Source organism: Saccostrea echinata, unplaced genomic scaffold (assembly GCF_033153115.1).
Source record: "Saccostrea echinata isolate AGI-Se365-2 ecotype Australia unplaced genomic scaffold, CSIRO_AGI_Sech_v1 ptg000086l, whole genome shotgun sequence".
NCBI classification, from domain to species: domain Eukaryota; kingdom Metazoa; phylum Mollusca; class Bivalvia; order Ostreida; family Ostreidae; genus Saccostrea; species Saccostrea echinata.
In genome coordinates this window covers 3,105,098-3,128,053 of record NW_026889835.1, presented here as the reverse complement: position 1 = coordinate 3,128,053, position 22,956 = coordinate 3,105,098, and the positions used below count along the sequence as shown (strand labels likewise).

The 22,956-nt window shown below is 31.8% G+C and overlaps 2 protein-coding genes across 2 annotated transcripts in view; one reads left to right on the top strand and one right to left on the bottom strand.

The window, feature by feature from the left end:
* Window positions 1-2,306: 2,306 nt before the first annotated feature.
* LOC133177105 (uncharacterized) lies at window positions 2,307-7,685 on the bottom strand. Its single transcript, XM_061312196.1, has 5 exons — window positions 7,611-7,685; window positions 6,912-6,952; window positions 4,145-4,211; window positions 3,759-3,907; window positions 2,307-2,730 (listed from the first exon to the last, which is right to left on the bottom strand). The coding sequence occupies exons 1-5, from the start codon at window positions 7,631-7,633 to the stop codon at window positions 2,495-2,497; spliced, it is 516 nt and encodes a 171-aa protein (XP_061168180.1). The 5' UTR covers window positions 7,634-7,685; the 3' UTR covers window positions 2,307-2,494.
* Window positions 7,686-11,130: 3,445 nt separating this feature from the next.
* Window positions 11,131-22,956, top strand: part of LOC133177099 (ciliogenesis and planar polarity effector 1-like) — an 83,676-nt gene continuing 71,850 nt past the window's right edge. The window contains exons 1-4 of the mRNA XM_061312192.1: window positions 11,131-11,230; window positions 12,988-13,129; window positions 15,521-15,640; window positions 16,436-16,662. Coding sequence (XP_061168176.1) covers window positions 11,150-11,230; window positions 12,988-13,129; window positions 15,521-15,640; window positions 16,436-16,662 — 570 coding nt within the window. The 5' untranslated portion in view covers window positions 11,131-11,149. The remainder of the gene's footprint in view (window positions 11,231-12,987; window positions 13,130-15,520; window positions 15,641-16,435; window positions 16,663-22,956) is intronic.

Below are 22,956 nucleotides of genomic sequence, written 5' to 3'. Positions count from 1 at the left end.
ATATAGATCATATAATGAAACTGCATTATTTCTTTGAAAATCTTCTTCTCTACTCCTAGGTATTCTTTAAACAAATTAAATACATAGTTATGATAAGCAATGGTGACTCTACCGAAATTGTGAAATTCATAGCCCCAGGGTCAGGGGTTCTGGTGCTAGGACGGGGCTATATAGATCATATGGTGAAAGTGCATTATTTCTTTGAAAATCTTCTTCTCTACTCCTGGGTATTGTTTAAACAAATACATGGTTATGATAAGCAAGGATGCCTCTTCCAAAATTGTGAATTTCATGACCCCTGGATCAGAGGTTCTGATATTAGGGCGGGGCTCTATTTATTATATAGTGAAAATGCATTAATGCTTTAAAAATCTTCTCTGCACCTGGGCATATCAGAGGCAAAAAGAGTAAAAGTTTTAATAAGGAAGGGTATTTTTACCAGATTTTTGAACATCAGAACCATTTGATCAAGTGTTCTGGTCCAGGCCAGGGCTCTATTAATTTGTATTCTACTGAGAGGAGTTATTCCCCTTTGCCACTTACTTGTGATAATTAATCACTGTAAATAATGTACTTGAAAGGTTAATAGAATAAGAGAATTATGCAAGAATTTTTATTGTATAATACAAAAAGTACTTTCATAGTTTTAATGATCAGGTAGACTTGTAAGTAACAGATAAATAAAAATGAGACAAAAATAACTTGTCTTATTAAATGTTCATCAAAGACCAAGAGAGGCCAATGCAAGAGATTTCAACAAGGAATTAAAAGAGTACAGAAGCACTGATTATAAGTTTGTTTATATACTGTATATTGAGAGTGATAAATGGGGAACAGATTAGAACCAAATTTATGTACTGTTAATGAACACACTAATTATTTTGTTGATCCTGATCATCCTATTTTTCTTGCTTTTGGGGAACAAAGCTTCACCTTTCGGTTCATTTTATACTCTATGGATCCTCTAAATTGTTGTATTATACTCAGGTGACCGTTAAGGCCCTTGGGCCTCTTGTTTTTCCTTGTTTCTTTTCCGTGCTGACTTGAAGGAGTTTGAATATTGAGACACCATGAAACAAAGGGAGAGGGGAGGGGTATGTCCATATTATCCCTGTCGTATGGTGGACTATGGTCACGAAATACGACCACAAAAAAGTTTGTTCTGTACTTAAGGAATGACTCTATCGGGTGTACTCTGGTGTAGTACACCAGAGTACACCCGATAGACCGGACGCAATTCATAGCGCTCCGGAATTCTTTGTTCACAACTCAAATTAAACATGTAATATTCTAAATATTTAGTGTTTGGTAGTTTAGTAGTAGTGCTAGTTGTTTTTGTTTCTCTATTTCCTTTGCTTTTATGACTACTTAACTTTTTTCTTTGTCCTGAGGAAGGGACAGGTTTTCCCGAAAATATGACAATTATTATTGTTCGTGTCGTTGGTCATTTTTAGTGCTTTATATATATATATATATATATACATTGTATGTATGTATATATATATATATATATATATATATATATATATATATATATATATATATATATATATATACACACACCCGCTATATAATATTTTATTATATGATTGAATAATTCCCATCTCTCTGATTGGCTGAGATCCAACAATGTTAGAAAAATACTACATTATTTTGACCTGCACGTGACCTTCCAGGTCAATATAAGGAATTATTTCCAGTTCAATATAAGGAATTCTTTATTCAACATTGGACCAAAAATAGATAATCATATAATAAAACAGTTATTGCTGTTTTTGAGGTCAATACAATGATTTAGACACCTTCGAAGTACAATATTCACCTCGCCCTTCGGGCTCGGTGAATATTGTACTCCTCAGGTGTCTAAATCATCGTATTGACCTCAAAAAACAGCAATAATTATATAATAATTAACACCTATAAGGAGGCATTCATTGGTTTTTTCAGTTATATATATAGTTCGGTTGATTGCTTTAAAATGTTCTTGCTCTTTGATTCTAATGAAAGAATTAAAAATGATTTTTTTTTTCATATTTCATGGTTATCTCTCTACGAAATTGGGAAAAGCCTTTCTTTCAACAAAATTGAATACCCTTTACTTCGTGCAGATTTGTTTCAAGTTGACCGTAGAAGCCAAAACTTGCAAAAGTTAAAAGACAACATACGACCAGTGACATGCGACAAGTCGATGCTTAAAAATTTTCGAGAAGAATAAACCAAGTTTGTGCCTCAAGTGAGCTAAGAAAACAAAACAAAACAAACAAACAATGTTAAAAATGTATTCAATGTTTGATAAATAAGGTATATTTACAGTCAAATGAAACGACTTGGTAACATTTCACTTTAAGTGAAATTCCTTTTAGCACAGAGATACAACAGTTATACTATTGCAGCATTTGATCCCCCCTAACACAAACACAAAGAAAAAGAAAACAAAACAAAAAACAAACAAACAAACAACACGCATGCAGTGTTTTCAAAATCATTGCACAAATCACAAAAAGTTGATGGACACCAAACAAACAAAAACAATGAACGAAAATTGAGCATAAGTGGCACTGTCTGAAATATCACTATAATAATAATCGTCATTATAAAGCTCCCCAGTGTCGGCTGATGGTGATGGGGTAGGATGATACTGAACATCCGGGTCTTTTGCATATAAGGTGATGGTCTTTCCACTAAATGGATCGATTTTCTTGGTTGGATCCAATGGTTCGTCGTCGTCCTCTGTAAAAATACAACGATCATCGGGTGATTAAAGTACTGACACCACCATTTTACTTTGTATGAAAACCCCCCAAAAAGTGACGTACCCCCCCCCCCAACACTTTTGTTCGTTTATATCCATAAAGATAAAACAAACGAACACTTACTTACTCTCAATTTAAAAAAAATACTTTGTACATAAATGTATTTATGTTCCTGTTGAACGTAAAAATAATTTTGACCCAACCCCCACCTCCGCCCTAAAATCGACTGATTTAGATGAAATTCAGATTGGCGATGTCAACAACCTTTGCTATTTATGGTATCAACACAGTGTTAGCATGGGAAGAACGACGTTTTAAGGGATGTAAATTGCAGTATCAATAGAATTTTTTGGTTCATCATCCTTCTGCTGACTCATAAGAAAAACTGCTTCAATGATAATATTTGAAAATTAAATCTAAATGACACACATGTTTTTAAAATGCGGAGAATTTCAGAGCACCTATCTGTGCAAAATTTTATAGAAATATGAACTAGTATTATTTCTAAATTTAAAGGGAGCGGCATATCTATAGATTAAAAAAAAAAATAATAATAAATAAAAAAAAGCGTAATCTGCTCCAACCCAGTTATATACCGTATAAATTTGGTACGCCAAGCGGATTGCTACTTTTCAGACGCAAGTCAACACAATTTCAATCATAGGGTGCGTCACAACCAAAATCATTTAACCCAGTTAGAGTTATCTCTCTTATCAAAAGGTCGATGTACTTTAAAACATGTTTAATGCAACACAAGGTGTGGTTTTCATAAAATATTTGTAATATGGAACTTAATGGGCATTTTCTCAAAGAAATATTTTTAATCCCGCAACTTTATTTTTCTCAACCGAAGTCCCAATGTCAAAAATAAATTATTTCTCAAACCGTATATAAATAAATTTATTAATTAAAATATTCTAGAAGAAACGAGATGTTTTTTTTAATTGAAACTTTCAAGCAAGGGAAAAAATATGGCTTTTTGGAAGAAAAACAAAATTATCTTACCGCAACCAAAATAATATTTCGGGATGCAAACAACCCTTCCGTTGAAACACCGACACTTATTGCAATCGGAGCGGATCCAATATCCATGGGGGACGTTTTTACAATTCTTATACTTAATTTCATACTGGCAGTACCTTCCAATATAAAACCTGAAAGTAAAATTTAAATTAAGAAAATAAATCAAACACACAAAAACATCCAGAATAAAAGTATTTACATATAGCATATTATTTTGATTTTTTTAAAGATCAAAACAGAATTTATTTTAAAAAATGAACAGAATAATTGAATTTAAAAGCAAAATAAGCCTCTCTATATTTCATATTACCACATATACAAAATGACTAGGTTATAAAATCGAAAAAAAGAGCTATGATTTGACTTACTTTGGACATCTGCAAAAACTGCCGAGGACACAAATACCACCATTTTTACAACAAGAATTTACAGCATCTGTCAAAAATAAAACATATGCACAAAATAAATCAGAATCTAATCATGTAACAGAAACAATTGAGAGTAAATGTTTTAAATATATATAAATAATTGTAGATTTTTTTTAAATTTCAATAAACAAGAAAGATTATGTATTAAAAATGTCAAATTTATAATTTGTATATATGTTAGTAAAATTGAGAAAATGAAAATTCTCAATATGACAAATAATTATAATTCTCTTTGGCTTTTACAGTTTAGTTACACATAGTTTATAACCGCCTATTTCTACATTTGCCAAACAATCACAGAACTTTTCAGGTCTATGTACAAATATTGCGATCATAAGAAAACGTATGGTCCCGAATTTAGTGGTTGATTGCACATGCTATACTTGTATTTTAAGCATTATTATTAGTAATTTAAGGTATGAAATAAAATAAGGAGAAAACGAACAGTAATCAAGCTCAAAAGTCCATTGAAACAATACAAATCAGAAGCAGAGCAAACACGGGCCTCTAAAAACATCAGAGGTGGGATCAGGTGCCATGGAGGAGTAAGCATTCTCTGGCGACCGGTCACACCCGCCGTGTGCTTATTGTCATGATAGGGCAAACGGAAAAATCCTTAGAAAATTCAGTGTTTAAATAATGGCCTAACAATAAGTATGAAAAAAAAAAATCAGTCAGCATGTGAAATAATAATAGATTTTATTTGCTGACAAGATCATTGTATCGACTGCGAAATGATGACTTCAAACGAGACTGTTGATATCCTTGTTTCAATAACTTGTTTGTCAATAGCCTGTCTTGATTTAGAAATTGTTCGTACGTGGAGCTTGATCTTAATTACGTATCGAATCAACTGGGAGATATAAACTCAATATGCAGGTGATGAGGGTATATTGCTACATAAGTAAGGGAAGCTGATAATAGAAAAGTTGAAGTAATCACGTTTATCATGAAGTTTTGTTGTTAGGTTACCATTCACGTCTTTTTCTAGTAAAATGTCCAAATATGAAACGGGTGTGTCACACTCTGTGGTATCTGTTATTTCGAGTTGACTGGGATATATCGAATCGACATATCAATGGAAGAAACTATTGTTAATAGATAATGCATCGTGGATATATCTAAATGTCGAGTTGAAAGCCACAGCAAGTGTCTTCTTCTCATGTATAAGTTTTTGAATAAATTCTGTTTCATATGAATACAAAAATAGGTCTGCTAATAACAAGACGAAATTGTGCTAATTTTTTTTTTAAACAAATATCGTTCTGTGATTCAACAAGAAAAAAGGAAAATATTTTAGCGATTTGTGTGGAAATTCTGATGAAAAGTACGATCGTATTGTCAAAAATATAAAAATATAATTTCCCTAAGAGTTAGTGATTGTATTGCTATTTAAACAAGTTTCCTAAAAAAAAAAAATTGAGATACCTTAAAATTACCTGGCATTTGTAAGATATCAAATGATGGTGGTTTCTATATAACTGGAAATCTCTTGAATTGACAATATCACAATCTTTAAATAGTGTAATCAGTAAATTATTTATTTTAAAATACAATTTGAACAGTTTAAAAATCACCAGATACATGTAAGGATAATTGTGAATATTTTTCTATTTTTTATGAAGAGATACCAAAAAAGATATTCGAGGAACCTGCCGAAATAAATTGAGTTCCTAAAAAATTGTATATTTGATATGAACGAATTTATGTAAATTTTGATACTAGAGACATACTACTGTGTAAAATTTTATAATACTTTATAATTTTCTTAACTGAATACTTCAAAGTAAAAAAACAAACAAACCATATTTTAGTTTTAGTATTTCAGTTCTCATTTGTTCAACTATATATATGGGGATTTTTTTCGTTAGGTTTAAGTTCTGTTAGAAATAGAATTTTCTTTTTCAAGAGATTTATGAACTATAGTATATCATATGCTTTACGAAAGTGTGTTCTGTGAAAAAAAAAAATACGAAGAAATGTGTCAAAATACTAGATAAGTACTATGTTTCTGAACTTTCTACTATATTGTTTTATGAATCACGGTGACGAAGAAGTCAGTGAATGTATAAAGGAGATAAGAAGACAGACAGACACGCGAATTGCCTAATTTGTGAAAAATGTTATCATTTCTTTAAGGTTATCATTTTACCGATGATAGGGACTATTTGTTTGTCGATTTTTATCGCTCCCTCCGCGCCGGACTGGAAAGAAATTTCACCACTACTGACCAAAATCATTTCCTGCCACCCTGCAAACTTGCCATCGCATTATTCTACCTTATTGTAAAAGTTTGATAAACTATCGCTTCAAATAAATGGTAGCAGAGATTATTATAGAAACCAAAACATCCCAAAAGTGTTATTACAGGATAATGCGGGATTTGTGTAAAGGGTAAGAATCACTGATTAAAGCCCTTAATGGTCTTCAAAGGATCAAATAGACAAAGAAATTTAATTGTCTGAATTATACAGGTCTTTAGGTGAGTTGTTAGCAAATCCACGAGTAAGCTAAACATGCTTACTGAAGATAAAAGGTTTAACGAGAACTGTGAAAAACATTTTATGGTGATAATCGCAGTTAATTGCTTAAGTCAGTTTTGATAACTATGTCCCCTGTTGGGATAAGAAAATAAATAAAAATACTTTATAATTGGATATTCTATTGAGAGAGAGAGAGAGAGAGAAAGAGAGAGAATTTTACTTACTTTGACTAACAACACTGTATATGCTGCATAAGGTATAAAACCTGAAAAGTAATTTTGTAAGCAAAGCATTATTCATAGATAAAGCAATATTAATATCAACTAATGTGTAAAAAGCAAACAGGGGTGCAAATGACTGCAAATGTGTACATTGATGTGTTGGATGACTAAAACTAAATATTATGTGTATTTTTAAATGTATATTTTCTTTTGACTCGATGAACAAACATACCAAAGTGACACAAATGATTATGTATTGGTATACTAGGATTTCAGGCTTGTTTTCAAGCGTCGAGATTTCCACATTAATGTATCAAAATCCATGAAATAATAAGTAAGAGAATGACTCTAAAAAGACGTTGTATTCTTTATAGTTATTTGCCCCCCCCCCCCCCCCTCCCTCTCAATCAAATAATGCAGCCTTTTTTTTTTAATTAGTGATTTTAATGATTATAACCTTAGATATATAATTTTTGATGTCTCCTCTTCAAATAATGTAACATATTTTTATTTATTAGTGATTTATTAATAACAATAACATTATTAAAAACAAAGCTATTCAGTTGTGCCTCTGACATTATTAACTTATATTTTTAAATGTAGTTCTCTTGTATTAAATATTGACATTTATTTTCATTCAATAAATAGGGTAACTAATACATAATCATTTAAAAAATATATACTTAGAAGAAAATCACTTACAAAACAAGATATGAAGTTTCCATTCTGTCAGACGCGCGTTGTAAGACTGTAACACACCGGGTGCTCAGCTGTTTGTTTTGTTACAAGCCCCTCCTTCTTTAAACAGGTAATCACAATGTGTTGGCACTTGTGATGTACTCCTAATTACAAGAACTTTTTAAATAATCTCTAATTAGCCATCCTCTATTTTCTTGACATTTACGAGGAAGATAAACTGTCTTTAAAATTGAAAAGCGCTTATGACACACCAATTTAACCTTTGTTATTTAGCTGTATTCATATAAGGTAATAAAAGTGTGAGGACATTCTCTGGCGGTGTACCAGTGAAAACGGTTACAGCGGCAACTAAGCACGCATTTCTTTGATTATTTCAATTAAAGCAAGAGATGAAATGATTTGATTGGTAAAATAATTTAGATCGTAACGTGACAGATGTAACCTGCATCTTCACACATATACCTGATCTACTATGCAAGACTTATAACAGAAATTTTCCGAGACTGACCCCCTATAAAAAACTTTGTGAATCAAAATGTTATCCCCATATGGTATGCTTCACTTCCTTGCTCGTTTTCTTTTGAATTTTTATTTCCATCTTCACTTAGAAAATAGTTACGGTCCTCATTAAAAGTTAATTACCAAGTCATCTTAATGATAAGAGGTTATTCTTAGTTGTGTTTTGCTTCAACTCAGTGCGCTACATGTATAGTGTTGTATGAAAAGGAAATCCATTATTAGCACCACCTGTCCAAATTTGTACATATTTAATAAGAGTATAAAAAAGTAGCACAACCTACAGTAAAAATCTAAATTGTAATCTTGTAACTTCAGGAATAGGCAATGTACATGATGATGGTAAAATACAAATTAGGATGGAAATAAACATTGAAAATTATTTTTGTTTTTTAATATTCATATAAGTCGTTTGTGCCATCTTTAAAAAAAAAATGTTTGGTTGTCCTCTCCCGACCGACTGGCTAAAAATGACCCGACTGAAAACTTTTTTTAACCTCCAGGAAACATTTAATTTCTTTATGCATTCCAGATAATGATTTTTTTTATGCATTACAGATAATGAATTAAAAATGCAGCATGGATGTTGAAAATTTCTGGGAAATAAAATTTCGCACCTATTTACCGAACCAATTTTTTCATCCTGAGTCGGGAGAGGGGAAACAAACATTATTTTGAAGTTGGCCTTAGACCTAAATCGAAAAGTGATCGGGTTCGTTGTTCAGTTTTAAATCTATGGCGGCGGTTCAAAACAAGTATCAACAAGACAAATCATCATGTAAAGCTTCTCAATGCCAGTGGCTTTATCAGGATAAACACGTAAGAATTTTTGCATAATCTTATTGTTTTGGACTTGACTGAATGATTACAATAGCTCTTCATACAGCTGCCACTGCAGAATCAGGGTCCTTTTAGTGATTAACTCAAACATACATTCTGCTCCAATCAATGAATAAAAGACACAACAATATTGATAAGATACTGAATTAAAATAACTGAATCAACTATTTTGAATAATTTATCAAAGCCATATAGCTTCATGAAGAGATCTTGCAGTTCTTGTATGAATCATATTTTTGACAGTCACTTGGATCAAAATCTTGCAGGTCTGGTACAATCACTAGATTTAGCTTGATTCACCTACATAGCTTTATTTTACCCGAAGTAGCTACTAAATCAAACTTATTTCTTAAATTAGCATTTTTCTCAGAAAATGCAGAAAATTGCACTTTGATGCAATGATAATTTTCAACTTTGAACTCATCTGAAAACAATTCATGAAAAAAATCACTCTAACTTGGAGATGTGTCTTTTTCTGCCTAATTGCAATCAAAGTTCTAAAAGTTTTGGGACCATATACAACAGTTAATTTGTGACCTAACAGTTACTTCTTGAGTGAAATAACAAAAAAAACCCCAGTTTTGGTTAACATGAGCACAATGTGAAGTAATCATACTTATCGACAGCTCATCGCACACAAGGTGGTGTACAGTTACTCAAACAATGGATATACATCTTTTCCTTAAAAGTGTTCAAACGCAGCAATGTTAAAACTATCTCTGCTTTGGTTTGCTTTTTAAATAGTAACTAGAATAAATATTAGTAGACATTTACATGCGATTTTTTTGTCTTTTTAAAATAAAAAGCAAAATTGTGAAAAGTTGTCTTGAAATAGCTAAAAAAAAAAGCTAACCGAGGTAGATAAATAAGGCTACGGTAGGTAATTTTAGCTACATAGCTATATGTACTGATTGTACTGGATCTGTCTTGGTTTATTAACAATAACGTATGCTAACTATATAAAATATGCAAAGAAAAAAAAAAAAAAAGCAATGCTGTCCTGATAAGGAAATCTGCTCAACTCGCTTGTTTACAATACCTACCTGTTCTTTGAAAATACAGCTGCATCTGCCACATTCCAATCCATGCATGAGGCATACATGTATCTCAAAAATCCCCAACCCTCGCAGAGAAATGCTACTTAACAATTTTTAAACAATTTTTGTTTTTCAAAATTTGCTTCAACATATGCAGAAAAAACAGTAAAATGGAAAATCTGAACAAAATTTGACAAATCTGGGCATTCAGTAAGTAGTAATTTCTGAGAAAATTTTAAAAAACTACCATTAAAATATATACTACATGTATATATTTTATGTAGTATAATAAGGAAGGGGAAAGGATAGCTAAAATTTGATGGATTGAAAATGACATGCAACAATGACAGTACCACAAGTTAACTTATGTACCAATTCAGTAAACTTCAAAATACTCTACTTAAACAGATCATGAAAATTCTGTGATGAAGTTCCAGAGTTTTTTGATCCAACAATGAAATTCTGATGGCACTTCTTTGGTTCATAATTTGTAGTATTGTTGCCAATTCAAATACTGCCTGTCATTTTCAGCAGTGAGGTAGACACTGATAAGGACATGGAACAGCTGCTGAAAGAGAATGATGGCTTTGGAAAAATGTAATCAAAGAGTATGAAGATGTTTACCGTATTGAAAGATAGTAAATAAGTGTCTTGTAGTTTTTTTTAATTTGTATTTTCTATTTAGACTGGCTTATTTTCCTTCTCATCGATCCAAATGACTGACTATCTTAAAAAGTTTTCCACAGTTCTGCATAATATTAATAGTTATTTAATTAATTTAAAGAATGATCAGATCACCAACACTTCGTGAAAAAGCAAACATGGATTTATTTTGTTGCCTGTTTAGACCAGAGATGGTCACCATCAGTCCATCTCTGGTCAAAATCAGTCAACTAAATAAATCTACTTTACCATTCTCATGAAGTGTTGATCTGTTTATGTTTTTATAAATTTAGATCCACATCCTATTGAATACCGTGTGGTATCCACGAATCCTCCACTTTTTTAACCATAAGGTCGTGGTTTCCAGTTTAGCTCTGTTTTTAGAATAATAAATTATGAAAAAAATGACTTAAATGAATTACTTTCAGGCAAAAAATGAAGATAGACAGTCACATTCTGATGCACAGGTGGATGTTTTAAACAAAAATGAAGTTAAAAACTGAGGTGCTAGCATCATCTAGCATTAAAAGGAAAAAGCCCTGGCCAAAGATTATATGGATTGGTGAGGTAAGACTCAGTTATACTAAAACACGAAGTAAGCAGAGCTCCAGATAATTTTTTACCTCAAAGTGTATTTACTCCCTGATTTTGAAATCAATGCAGATTTTGCTTTTCAGCAAAATAATCAAAGAGTATTATGTTAACCAATTGCTCTTTTGACATCTAATGTTGGACAGTGATCATAAATGGCGGCGGGAATGTTCGAGTAACCGCCGTATTATGTTTTCAACAAGATTTTTAGCTTGTTATCGATATAAGTGTTTTTGAAAGAGGAATGTAAAAGAAATGTTAGCTTCTGCATTTATCAATTAGGTTAATGAAATTTTAAAAATTTTGTCAGCTTTTAGTTATAACTGAGAAACATTTCGTTTTTTTTTTCACGAGAAAGACCATACGATAGGCAAAGTTACCACGGGCACGCTGAACTCTATTTAAGACTAGGCCTATATCGATCGTAGCAAGAGTTACCGAGACCTTTGGCCAAATAAAATTAATCTTTAGATTCTAATCCCCACCTGCCCCTCTCAAAATATCCAGCCCCGTTGTTTTCCGTGTTGTTTGTTTGTCTTTTTAATCAGAAATATATACTAGGTTTTGCTATATAAATTGTTGGCATCGATAGAGGTAAAAGTTTTAGAGTTACTCCCCGTTTGCATTAAAAGTCGCGTGGTGCTATTCATAGCACAAGAGCATGTGAAACGCAAAAAAGCAATATTTTCATACAATTAATAAAAGTTGTCGACGGACTATAGATGATATTGTTGCTACAGAAAATGGTTAATATACAAGAACTGTTTAATAAACAGTGATAAAGAATAAATTACACACAACGCGTGTTCAATTTTGCCCAATTTTGACAATATCACCTGTACGTGTCAAAAACGAAAATTTGGATGTTATATGAACAGTGGGAATCTGTGATATTTTCAGACAAAGTACGGGTATTTAATATTCAAATCTTTCTCTCGAACTGGAAATCGGTCTAGGTTATTCCAAATACGCTTAATCAAAATTTCCTTTTGATAAAAATTCAAACACTGAGCTGACTTCAATTCACATAATGAGTTAAAATCCAATCCATTGTACGCAGTACTTTCATAGTGTAATGCTTATTTATGATTGCTAATGCGTAAATGTACGCCCTGTTTTAAATTTTAATGCGTATTTTGAAAAATTCAATGCATATTTCTGCAAATACGCACCTTATCTGGAGCTCCGAGTAAGCAAGAGTTCAGTAATTCTATGATCTGGGGAAATATAAATGTAGTTGTTAAGATAGTGACCAAAATTGATAAAGTCAATATAAATTATGGGAATGCAATCAGTATTGAAGATGTGAACATATGAATCAAGCATTTAGATAACATTAACACAAGGAATCCTCAAGAGTTTTACTTACATTTAATTAACTGTTTAATTTAGCATTATTGGACCAGAAGAAAGGTTCTGAAAAAAGCAGCAAAAATGTGAGAGAATCAAAGCTAAATGTTCCTATATACAGTAAACTGTAGATCACTTAATTTTCGTGACACCTTGTTTTCTTGAGATTGTTGTTTGGTATTTATAAGGGAATCAAAATTTTCACAAATTTTGTTAATTGCTCTGTAAAATCTTCACTTAGTAGAATTATGCGCGAGAATGAAATTTTCATGAGCAGACATCTCAAGTAATTACGCTAAAATAAAGTTCTCATGAATAAAAATTGATTTACAGTATAAAGATATCTTGTTAAATGAGAATTTTTTTTTACTTATGCTTTGTAGGAGTATGAAAGCCTTCTTCTTTTGGATGAAGCTAATCATCGAATCAGTGTCTTGTATGTTCCATCTGGAAAAACCAAGAAGAGAATTGCCAAGTTAACACCCTTGATACTGAATACTGTTACAGTGCAAGCCACAAAAAATGGTTTGTATGTCAGTCTGGGCAAAGGGAAATGTCCTGCAACATATTTATAAGTACACAAAAATTTGGAGGTCAACCCAATGTTTAAGATTTATTATTGTTGTCATAAAATGAATGAGAGATTATAACTGCTAGATATTAAATCCTTCACAATTTTCAATCCCGAGTAAGGAGAAGTCTATTGTTGATGTGTAGTATTTACCCATTTATTGTTCATTTCCAAAAAGAGGAGTCTAATTTGGCTGTTTATTATGACTGTGAAATACTGAACCTCTTGGACAGTTATTATAGCTTCATGATATTATCATAGTGCTTCAGTTTGGTGTGCGTCCTGCGTAAATTACACATTAATTTTGGCTCAGGATCCATGATTCCAATAAATATGCATCCATATTAATGTACACAGTAAATTTAGAAAGATACATGATTGTATTGATTTCATTGTTTTTTCGGCACAAGTTTGAACTCATGTGTCTCATTTGTTGACACATATTGCATTGACCAATGAGCTAAAATGATAAAGGACGTGGTAGATAGGTTAGAAGTCTTTAGTTACAATGCCACTGAAATAAATATAAAGTTGCTCCCAAACCAGGTCAATTTGACACAATTTTTTTAATGAAAAGAGCATCATTGACATCAATAATTATATAAACAATGAGGTAGAAATATGCTTAAAAATATTTTTAGTTTTCACATTGGCTTACTATCTTTTGTTGATTGCATCATATCCATGTGCTACCTGGTAGTTTCGCATGTCATTGCAGACCGGTAGCAACAGTTATAAAAATGGGGTGGGGTTGGGGGGTGAGGAACAACCTCCCAAAAATCTGACAATCCAAAAAAAAAAACCTACCTGTAAATTGTCCAAAAAGTGGGGGGGGGGGGGGGGGGGGCAACTTCCAAAAATATTCTGACAAGCCAAAAAAGAAAAAACTCCTTAACTCTCTAAATCATGGAATTTGCCCTTGCTTGACCTTACAGCAACAAAAAGTGGGAGCCAACAAGCATCTAAAGTAGGGCTCTGTATTGAGCGAAAAATTTTGATATGACACAATACGATATTTTTTAATGCAATATGCGATATATTGGATTCTTTAGCAAGTCTATCAAAAAGTCTTATATATATAATTTAATGCATGAATTTTATAAAAAACTAATTGTTTTGCAACTCATTTTAAAGTTCTTGTCTCACTTTCATTACAAATCGCACTTCAAATTCAAACTTTTAACGACTATAAAATCAAACGTTAAAAAAATGTGTTTATGTATTTTGTACTAATTATTTAAGATGTGCTTTCTCCTTAATTTTTTTTTTTATCATTATTGATCAATTTCAATTCAAAACATTAAAATATAATCTTTGGTGACTGATATTCCCAACTTTTTTACAAAATGATATGAAAAACTGCCTGCCTGATACATATTGGAAGTTATTTTTTTGATATGATACATTCTTGAATATCGATACGTATCGATATATCGATATATTGATACAGCCCAATTCTGAAGTATATGTGAATGATTAGTTAAGTGTTATATTTCAATTTCTTTCTTTCAATCAGTATTTCATTTATTTTAAAAATGTTGATATTTTTTTCTTTAAAATGATGGGTACATTTTGGAACAAAGGTGTACCTGTTACATGTACTGGTAATAGTACAATGTCTGTGATTGTAATATTGCAATATAAAATAGAACCAGAATAGCTTAATAGTTAGTTTAGATGAAAAAAATATTTTCACAGTATGAATTAAATACTCTTGCTGCAAATTGATAACATTATCCACTTAATGCTATATAACACCAAAATTGCACCTTTGTGCAAGACTTTTTAATAACTGACCCGAATTTCCTTTATGTCCTAGGGAAACGCTTAGATTTGTACTCAGTTTTTTTGGCCTTTGGACTCATTGTCATGTTGAAGAGGGGTCCACTGGACTCCATGATAACCATTATCATCTTTATATTATGTCACTGTCAGAATTAGTTGAAATTGGCTGCAAAATTTTAATCCTATTTATTGTTATTCATGATCCATGCCAAAATTTATTTGCCACAAAATATAAAGCTCTTTCAAGAGGTATTAAAGAGGAGAAGGGGTTAATTGTTATGGTTGCAAAAATATTTGAGTCCTTTAGTGATTTTCTATGGATTCATTATGTTGTACATGTAGATGTGAAATATCAAACCCCTCTCAGGTGTCACCACCCTGGCAGATTTGAAGAGCGAAAAGAGTCCAAATTTGAGTGAACTGTACCTTTATTAACTGAATATTTTAATGCTATACATGATTGATTTTAATTGCAAATGAGTGACTAGCATTGTAGCTTTCAAATGTTGAGATATTTTCCAAGTTAAAAAAATGACGTGATTTTCATTTTTATTACACAGGTCACTATCTGATAGGATTACAGAGTAATGGAGAACTATTTGTTTGGTTTAAAGACAAAGATATTTTAAAGACCATCCCTGGTTTAGAAGAAATTGTTACATTGAATGATTTAAGAAAAGGTGAGAATATCTCCATGCATTGATATTATTGTATTTATGCCTCTGTCATGAATTGACTTGGCTTTTAACATTTGCTCATTTCCATCCTGCTATTTTTCTACCATTCTGTCTCATTAGAGTTTTTCATCGAGATTCAGAATACACTACTGGATTTTTTTTTTCTAATTTTCCTGGGAGGTATGAGTGCAGCATGGAAATAAAGATTGAGTTCCAGGATGAACAATTTGTGCCAAAGTTTTTGCTTTCCTCAGCAAAGAAAAGCATTTTTTTTAAACAAAGAAAAAAAAAATGTATTGCCTTTCACATATAAACATAAATATACTTTGAAGTCAATGTTAGGGAGCCTTGAAGTCTATAAGCTAATTTCCATAATAACATCCAACATTGTATCTCTAAAGTGATGAGGCATTTCAAATAGGAGTAGAAACACATTCATGTCTCTCACACTAAGGTAAATGCAACGTAACCTAGTCAGGCACAAGGATAAAAATACCTTTTAAAATATGTGTATGTAATTTGTGTTTATCATACTTTGGGGTATAATACAATTTCATATTTTGGTTGAGAGTGCATAGTTCATACAAGTACAAACTGGTAAAGAAAACATTAGCAATCAGTGAAATTTCTGATATTTCTATGAAATCATCTAAAATTAAATTATCTCTGTATGGAACAATTCTAAGTGTATTACATGTATATTAATCAACAAAGAATACTAGATAATTTACACTATAAAGTCACAAAAAGTTTATGCTATTGTTGATGAGAATCAATGATTTTTGTTTTATTCCTCAGAAAAAGTTAGTCTTCATGGCTCAAATGATTGCCGTAACATTCTCCTCACAGTCGGGTCGGACCAAGTTTATGTGTGGGTCATGCAGACGGGTCAGACCTTCCTTCACTCCAATGTACCAGAGGTCAAAGGTCACTGGAACCGAATCAATGTTCCACATGACATACAGATGCCACCATCCACGGACTGTAGGGAACTGAGTGTGGAGGCTGTGTTTTTCTCTCATCAGGTACTGTAGAAGGGGCATTCTGAACAAACAAAAAAAGAAAAATTACAGTTTGGTATTCCTTGTTGTTTCCAGTCTCAAGTGTTTATTGTAGTAAATTAAAACTTTTGGATTTCATTTACAAGTTGATTTTAGACATATTGGAGAAAAATGGTGGGCTTGGAGAAGGGAGAAGCATAAGATTTGTTGCAATGTTAAGAAAAATTTGAGTTTCATGAAATACTTGAACATATACATGCCGGTATACTATTGAAATATTCACTTGTTGTTAAGTTTTGTTAATAGTAAACACGAAGGAACATATATGAAAGAACATTTGGAGGAAATAACCATTTTTTCAAGAAGGCATGCATACTTTTTTTCCTCAAAAAGGTCTTATGTAAAATATCAGAATTAGTTTCACATTTGAAATTATAATAAAACTCATCATATACTTGTATTCTGTCACATGTTTTACTTTTTTATGAAAATTTTCATTTCTGTATCATCAAAATGTTTTCAGATGCTGATTCTGCATATGTATATTTCCTGTAGCAGTATATGTTGATCGGGGAGTCTTATGTGAAAGACTCAACTGAACACAAATTTCCAAGACATGTATATAATTGTATAAAGTTACCTGAGTCACTCAGGTAACATTTGTCATCTGTTGTGCGATAGGCTAAACTCTTTACTTTTGAGCATGTAGGAGAGAAACTCCATTCAGAGATAATGAGTCACCCTCCAGATTATGAAATTCATGTCACAGGGGTTGAATTCAAATAGGACTGAGATGTAAATTGCCTGGGAATCTCACGAATCTCAGGTGACCATTGAAGCCCATGGGCCTCTTGTATGTAAATACAGTCATTCTAATCTGGGAATAGAAGTTATATTTGGTGTATCTAAGGATGCTTGTTCAGATGTATGGTTCAGATGCCATATCTGACCTACATTACATGCTTCACTGACTCTTTTAAAAGACGGTCCTTAGGTTTGTAGCAAGTGATACTGAAACCAAGCTTAACAAATGGTTGTGGATCTAAGAATGCACTGTCAGATATAGTGATACCAAGATATATGAATCTTCTATGTGGAGATAGCAAATGGCAATTTTGAAATGAAATTAATAAATTTTATCATCCTCTTGCAACAAAGTTACAAGGTATGTGTAGTAACTTGCATGTATGTATGTGCATGCATTCTTGACAATGTTATGGACATCATACATAGAGTTTTATTTGACCTTTTAGTTTCAAAATTGTTACAAAGGCAGTTGGTGAATTGGGGAATGAACCTATAAGTATTAGAGAGTGAAAAAGTCACAGGATAAAGTCAAAGTAAGGGTTTCCTCTTAACAATATTGCGGACCAGATATTTAGAGTACTATGGTTGTTAACTAGTGTTAAACTTGTGTAACAGGAAAGGAGAAAATGTATGGCTGGACCAGGAATCGAACCCGGGACCCCTGCATCACTAGTCAGGTGTTTTACAGACTGAGCTACCCAGGCTGATATCCACGGCCCAAACCATTAGGTACATTCCTCCCTCGTTAAATTGTCTTCACCCTCAAAGACACAACCCAAGTTCTTATTAGCCCCTGGCAGGACTTTCACATGCAAGTCCAGGGGTGGTCAACAGCACCAAATCTATAACAGAAAAAGAGAAAATGTATGGCTGGACCGGGAATCGAACCCGGGACCCTGCATCACTAGTCAGGTGCTCTATCGACCGAGCTACCAATATCCACAGCCCAAACCATAACACTTGCTACAAAGTTGATGACACGAGAAACATGCCTATTCATTGGAGAACTAAATGATCAAGGCCAAAATCAAAGGGTTGTATGTCCTAATTAGTAGTTTGGACAAAATGAATAGTACCATTTGATCTTTTAGTTAAGTTTTTAAAAGAAGAGAACATATAGTTATAGCACAGATTAGATGGGCTTTGTAATCTTTGTATATCGGTACATGTACTTCCATTTTATAATTAAGGAAATCTTATTAATAGTTTTATGACTACTGGTATTTACTACTAAATGACAAAACTGCCTGTTAAAAACATGTATTCACTGTGATTCTGTTATCTGATAATTCTTTGTCATCGGTAAAAATGATTAAATATATGCTACTGTAAAATTAAAATTCTAAATGTGAAAGTGCAGTGTAAGTGATATTATTTTATGAAAATGGTAAGTTAAAAAAGTATTATGGTTGTTGAAAAATGATTGTGATTTTATTTTAATTTGTTCATGCATTTTTCACTTAGTATAAGCATTTTGTAATTAAGGTAAGTTTTCTGTGTAAGTTTTGACCAGCACATTCCAAATTTCCTCTATCCTTACCCAAGGAAAGTGAATTACCCAGTGATTCAGGAGATAAAGATTTAAACATTGAAGGCAAATGAAACATAAGTTCATTAAGAATTTCATACCTCGTTCCATGTCCATCCTCATTCAAGTGGCACTTTGAGTCGGGAGTGAAATCACAGTTTATCTAAATTAATGTAAAATCACCATTTTAAGGACTTGTTTTACATTGAAATTCACACTTAACACTTAATCACAGTTTGAGATATTTAAAAAAGGCCAAAAGAGTGATGTTTTACTGCAGGGCACATTCGACTGTAACATTTTATATGTAGCTATTGTCACAAGAGAGGTGAATAATTTTTTCATTCATCGAAACAAGTTATATGAAACTGTGAGCAAAATTAGTAATGATGCATAAATTTAATGAAACAAAAGAAAGAAAGAAAAAAAAAAAAAAAATAATAATAATAAGGTAAGTTTAAAAAAAACTTATTATTTCCTTTAGTTACTTTATAATTTTCCCCCTTATCTTTGGAATAATACAGAAAGCAGTGCTTAATCTAAATTATATGTTACTTTTCAAATATTGATTAATTTAGCTTTCAAACTCAGTCACTTAAAAGAAAATTCTTATGAGGTAAAAAAAAAAAATTTCTGTTTATATAGAATTAAACATTGACATAGAAATCACATTGATCACTAAATGAACACAGTCACAGTTAATGAATAATCTGATTACTAGTTTTTAATAATTTCACATGCAACAATCATATGATATGATCACAAATCATACAATCATTTCATATGTCATAAAGATAGTATTTTATACCACTTTCAGGGAAATATATGTAATATTTCTATTTTAATTTATTCATTTGTTGGGATAAATCTTAAAAGGTATTCAAATACATAGGAATTTTTTTTTTTTTTAATAAAAGGGAGTTACCAGTATGTTTCAAAGTGGAAACTTCATGTGTTGAAGCTACTGGAAATCTCAGGAAGTAGTTGTATTCAATTGCAAGACTTGATGTTTTTTTTTTTCATTCTTTAGAATTAAATTAAGCATGTACAAGGACCTGAAGCATTCAGTAAACATTACTGCTGCATTTAGAATTAATCATTTGTTAATTAACACCTTTATTTTTAGCTGAAAAGAAGATTTTGTTGTGTTCCAAATATTTTCATGAATTTATGTGATTCCAGTTTATTGGGAAGCAATATATTGTCACAGCAATATCATATAAATAGAAAAAAAAATTAAAATTAGGAAAAACACAAGAATTCATAATATTTATGTAACTTGGTTTTGCAGTATACAATGGGGTAATTTCTGCCGTTTTGTAATTTTCAATTAAAATTCTGTGCTTTTATTTTTGCAAATCCTGTATATTTGCTATTTGAAGTTAAAGCGACTTGGACACAAAGGATTTGAATATCTGTATTTTGAGATTTTTTTTTTTTTTTTTTTTTTTTTGCAATATTAATTCACTTGCCACATATTCCCCCAAATAATTGAAAATACATGTTTTTTGATATTGCAAAAAATTCCTATACTATACAAAATTTTGTGATATATTATGATTAAACAACCCATATGAATGTTTTAGACAGTTTTGTTTAGGTTTAATATAAGAAATATTTTCATTCTATAATACATTTTAAGATAATACATGGAAAGTTAAAGTGTTGTTAAAATTTTAGTTTGTATTTATGTACACTTCATATTTAGCCACTTGTCGTTAGTACCGGTGTCATATAATATATTGAACCCGGGTTCAAAATATCACTGCGAAATATTGAACCCCCCTATAAAATATTGATCCAGGGGTTCAAAATATTATGGCCATAATATTTTGAACCCAGGGTTCAATATATTATAGCCTTAGGGCCATAATATTTTGAACCCTGGGTTCAATATATTATAGCCTTAGGGCCATAATATTTTGAACCCGGGGTTCAATATATTATAGCCTTGTGGCCATAATATTTTGAACCCCGGGTTCATTATATTATAGCCTTATGGCAGAATAATATTTTGAACCCCATTACAGACATTCTCTGTTTAAAGCATAGAGGTTCCTAAGATTATGGCCTTGAAATGTTGTACTTCCTATTTAAAATTTTTTTTTGGTAGGGTGGGGTGGAGGTTTAAGATAGGATTTATGGCTGTAAAATGTTGTACCCCCTATTAGACATATATGTGTTTAGGAGGTTGTTTTAAAAATCATTGACCTAAAAATAATTTTTGAATGGTAAGAGGGGGTTCAAGATATGGCAGTGAAATGTTCAACCCACAACATTTTATAAAGGATAGAAAATATTATGGCTGAGAAGTATTGAACCTCCATTTAAAGACTACTATGGAAAAGGAAATGAAAGTATCTAACACCTGTCTCAAATACACTAACTTTGATTTAATTGTTAGATCTCAAGGGTTGGGTATCTTTATATTAAAATTGTATTTTTTTTTCATATCTGTGCAATACCTAAAGAAGTGAGAGTAAAATAATATAATCAAAATACTGAAGTCTGAAATTGCCATCAGGAAATTAAAAATAATTGTCTTTTACCATCAAATCCCAAATTTTCTACATCAAATAACTAAAATAACTTGATATGTCTGATGGAAAACAATTATGAAATATTTATTTCTCTGTCTTTTACCCCATCCCATAAGGTATTTATTTTTTTATTTATTATTATTATATTTTTTTTGTATATAAATTTACAATTTGAAAAAAGAAAATTCAAGGAGCAATGTAATATCTCTCCTTTGAGGAAGTAACAGGGATATAGTACCTGTGTATTGTGTGTACACAGGGAGGTGTCATTGCAGGTCAACAATACCAACTGTCTATTGTTTCCCCTTGATGGTTTTTTTATATTATTCAATACAGTGTTTAGAGAGTGTAAAAAATTTGGTAGCCCAGTTTGAGGGGTTTTTAGCTTACATACATCATTCTGGTGTTAAAATCGAGCTAATCAAAGCAAATACAATCATTTACAACATCATCTTCAGTACACAGATCTGGTTAATTTCCTCGATAGTCCATCAGACAGACGAGAATGGCCAGTCAACACAAAGGGCTAGAGATTCAATAGTTCATCCCATAGAGTGTAACTGGAATATTTGGTGTTTTATGAAGGGAGAGAGCAACATTAAACAGAATTGAGTACCTAAGGAAGTCTAATTGGGGAACAATATTTACCAGCCATATTAATTTGAACCCCTCTTTTTGACCACTGAAGTAAAAAAAAGGGGAGGGGGTGTCAGAATTCTGCAACGATAAAATCTTGAACCCCCACCCACCTATTGAAAAATTAAAATGTAAGAGGGAGGGTCAATATTTTGAAGCCATTGTATCTTGAAAACAGTTTCCATGAACCTTTAAGTGGGGTCAATATTTTACAGCCATGATATTTAAAACCCAACTCCTCAAAAGTGTAACAGAAATTCAATATTTTTGCAATCATAATGACTTGAAATTATTACACTCCTCATGAAAAAAAAAAAAAACACACACACACATACAATAAGGTACTCAATATTTTATGATATCTTTACTGTTCAATCGATATACCCAACCCCACAATTAACCTTTAGGGTGAGGTTGTTTTTAACAGCCATATTATTTTATTCCCAGATTTTGAGAACTCTTACGGGGTTGAATATTTCACAAACACTATTCTGCTGAACCCCAAAAGACAAAAATCCAGAGGGCCATCAATATTTTATGGTCATGATATCTTGAATCCCCTCCCTTTCTAAACAAGCATAATACCATAATACTTTAAAACTCCCTCTACCTGACCACTAAAATGTAATGGAGGACAGTACTTTGTAACTATAATATTTTGAATCCCCCTCTTAAATCAAAATTTTTCGGGAATCAATATTTTATGGTCATAATATATTGAACCCCCTCTTTCAACTGAAGAAGACTACCGTATATACTCACCTATGAGTCGGTCCGCCTATAAGTCGGTTGCATTTTTTAAGCTTA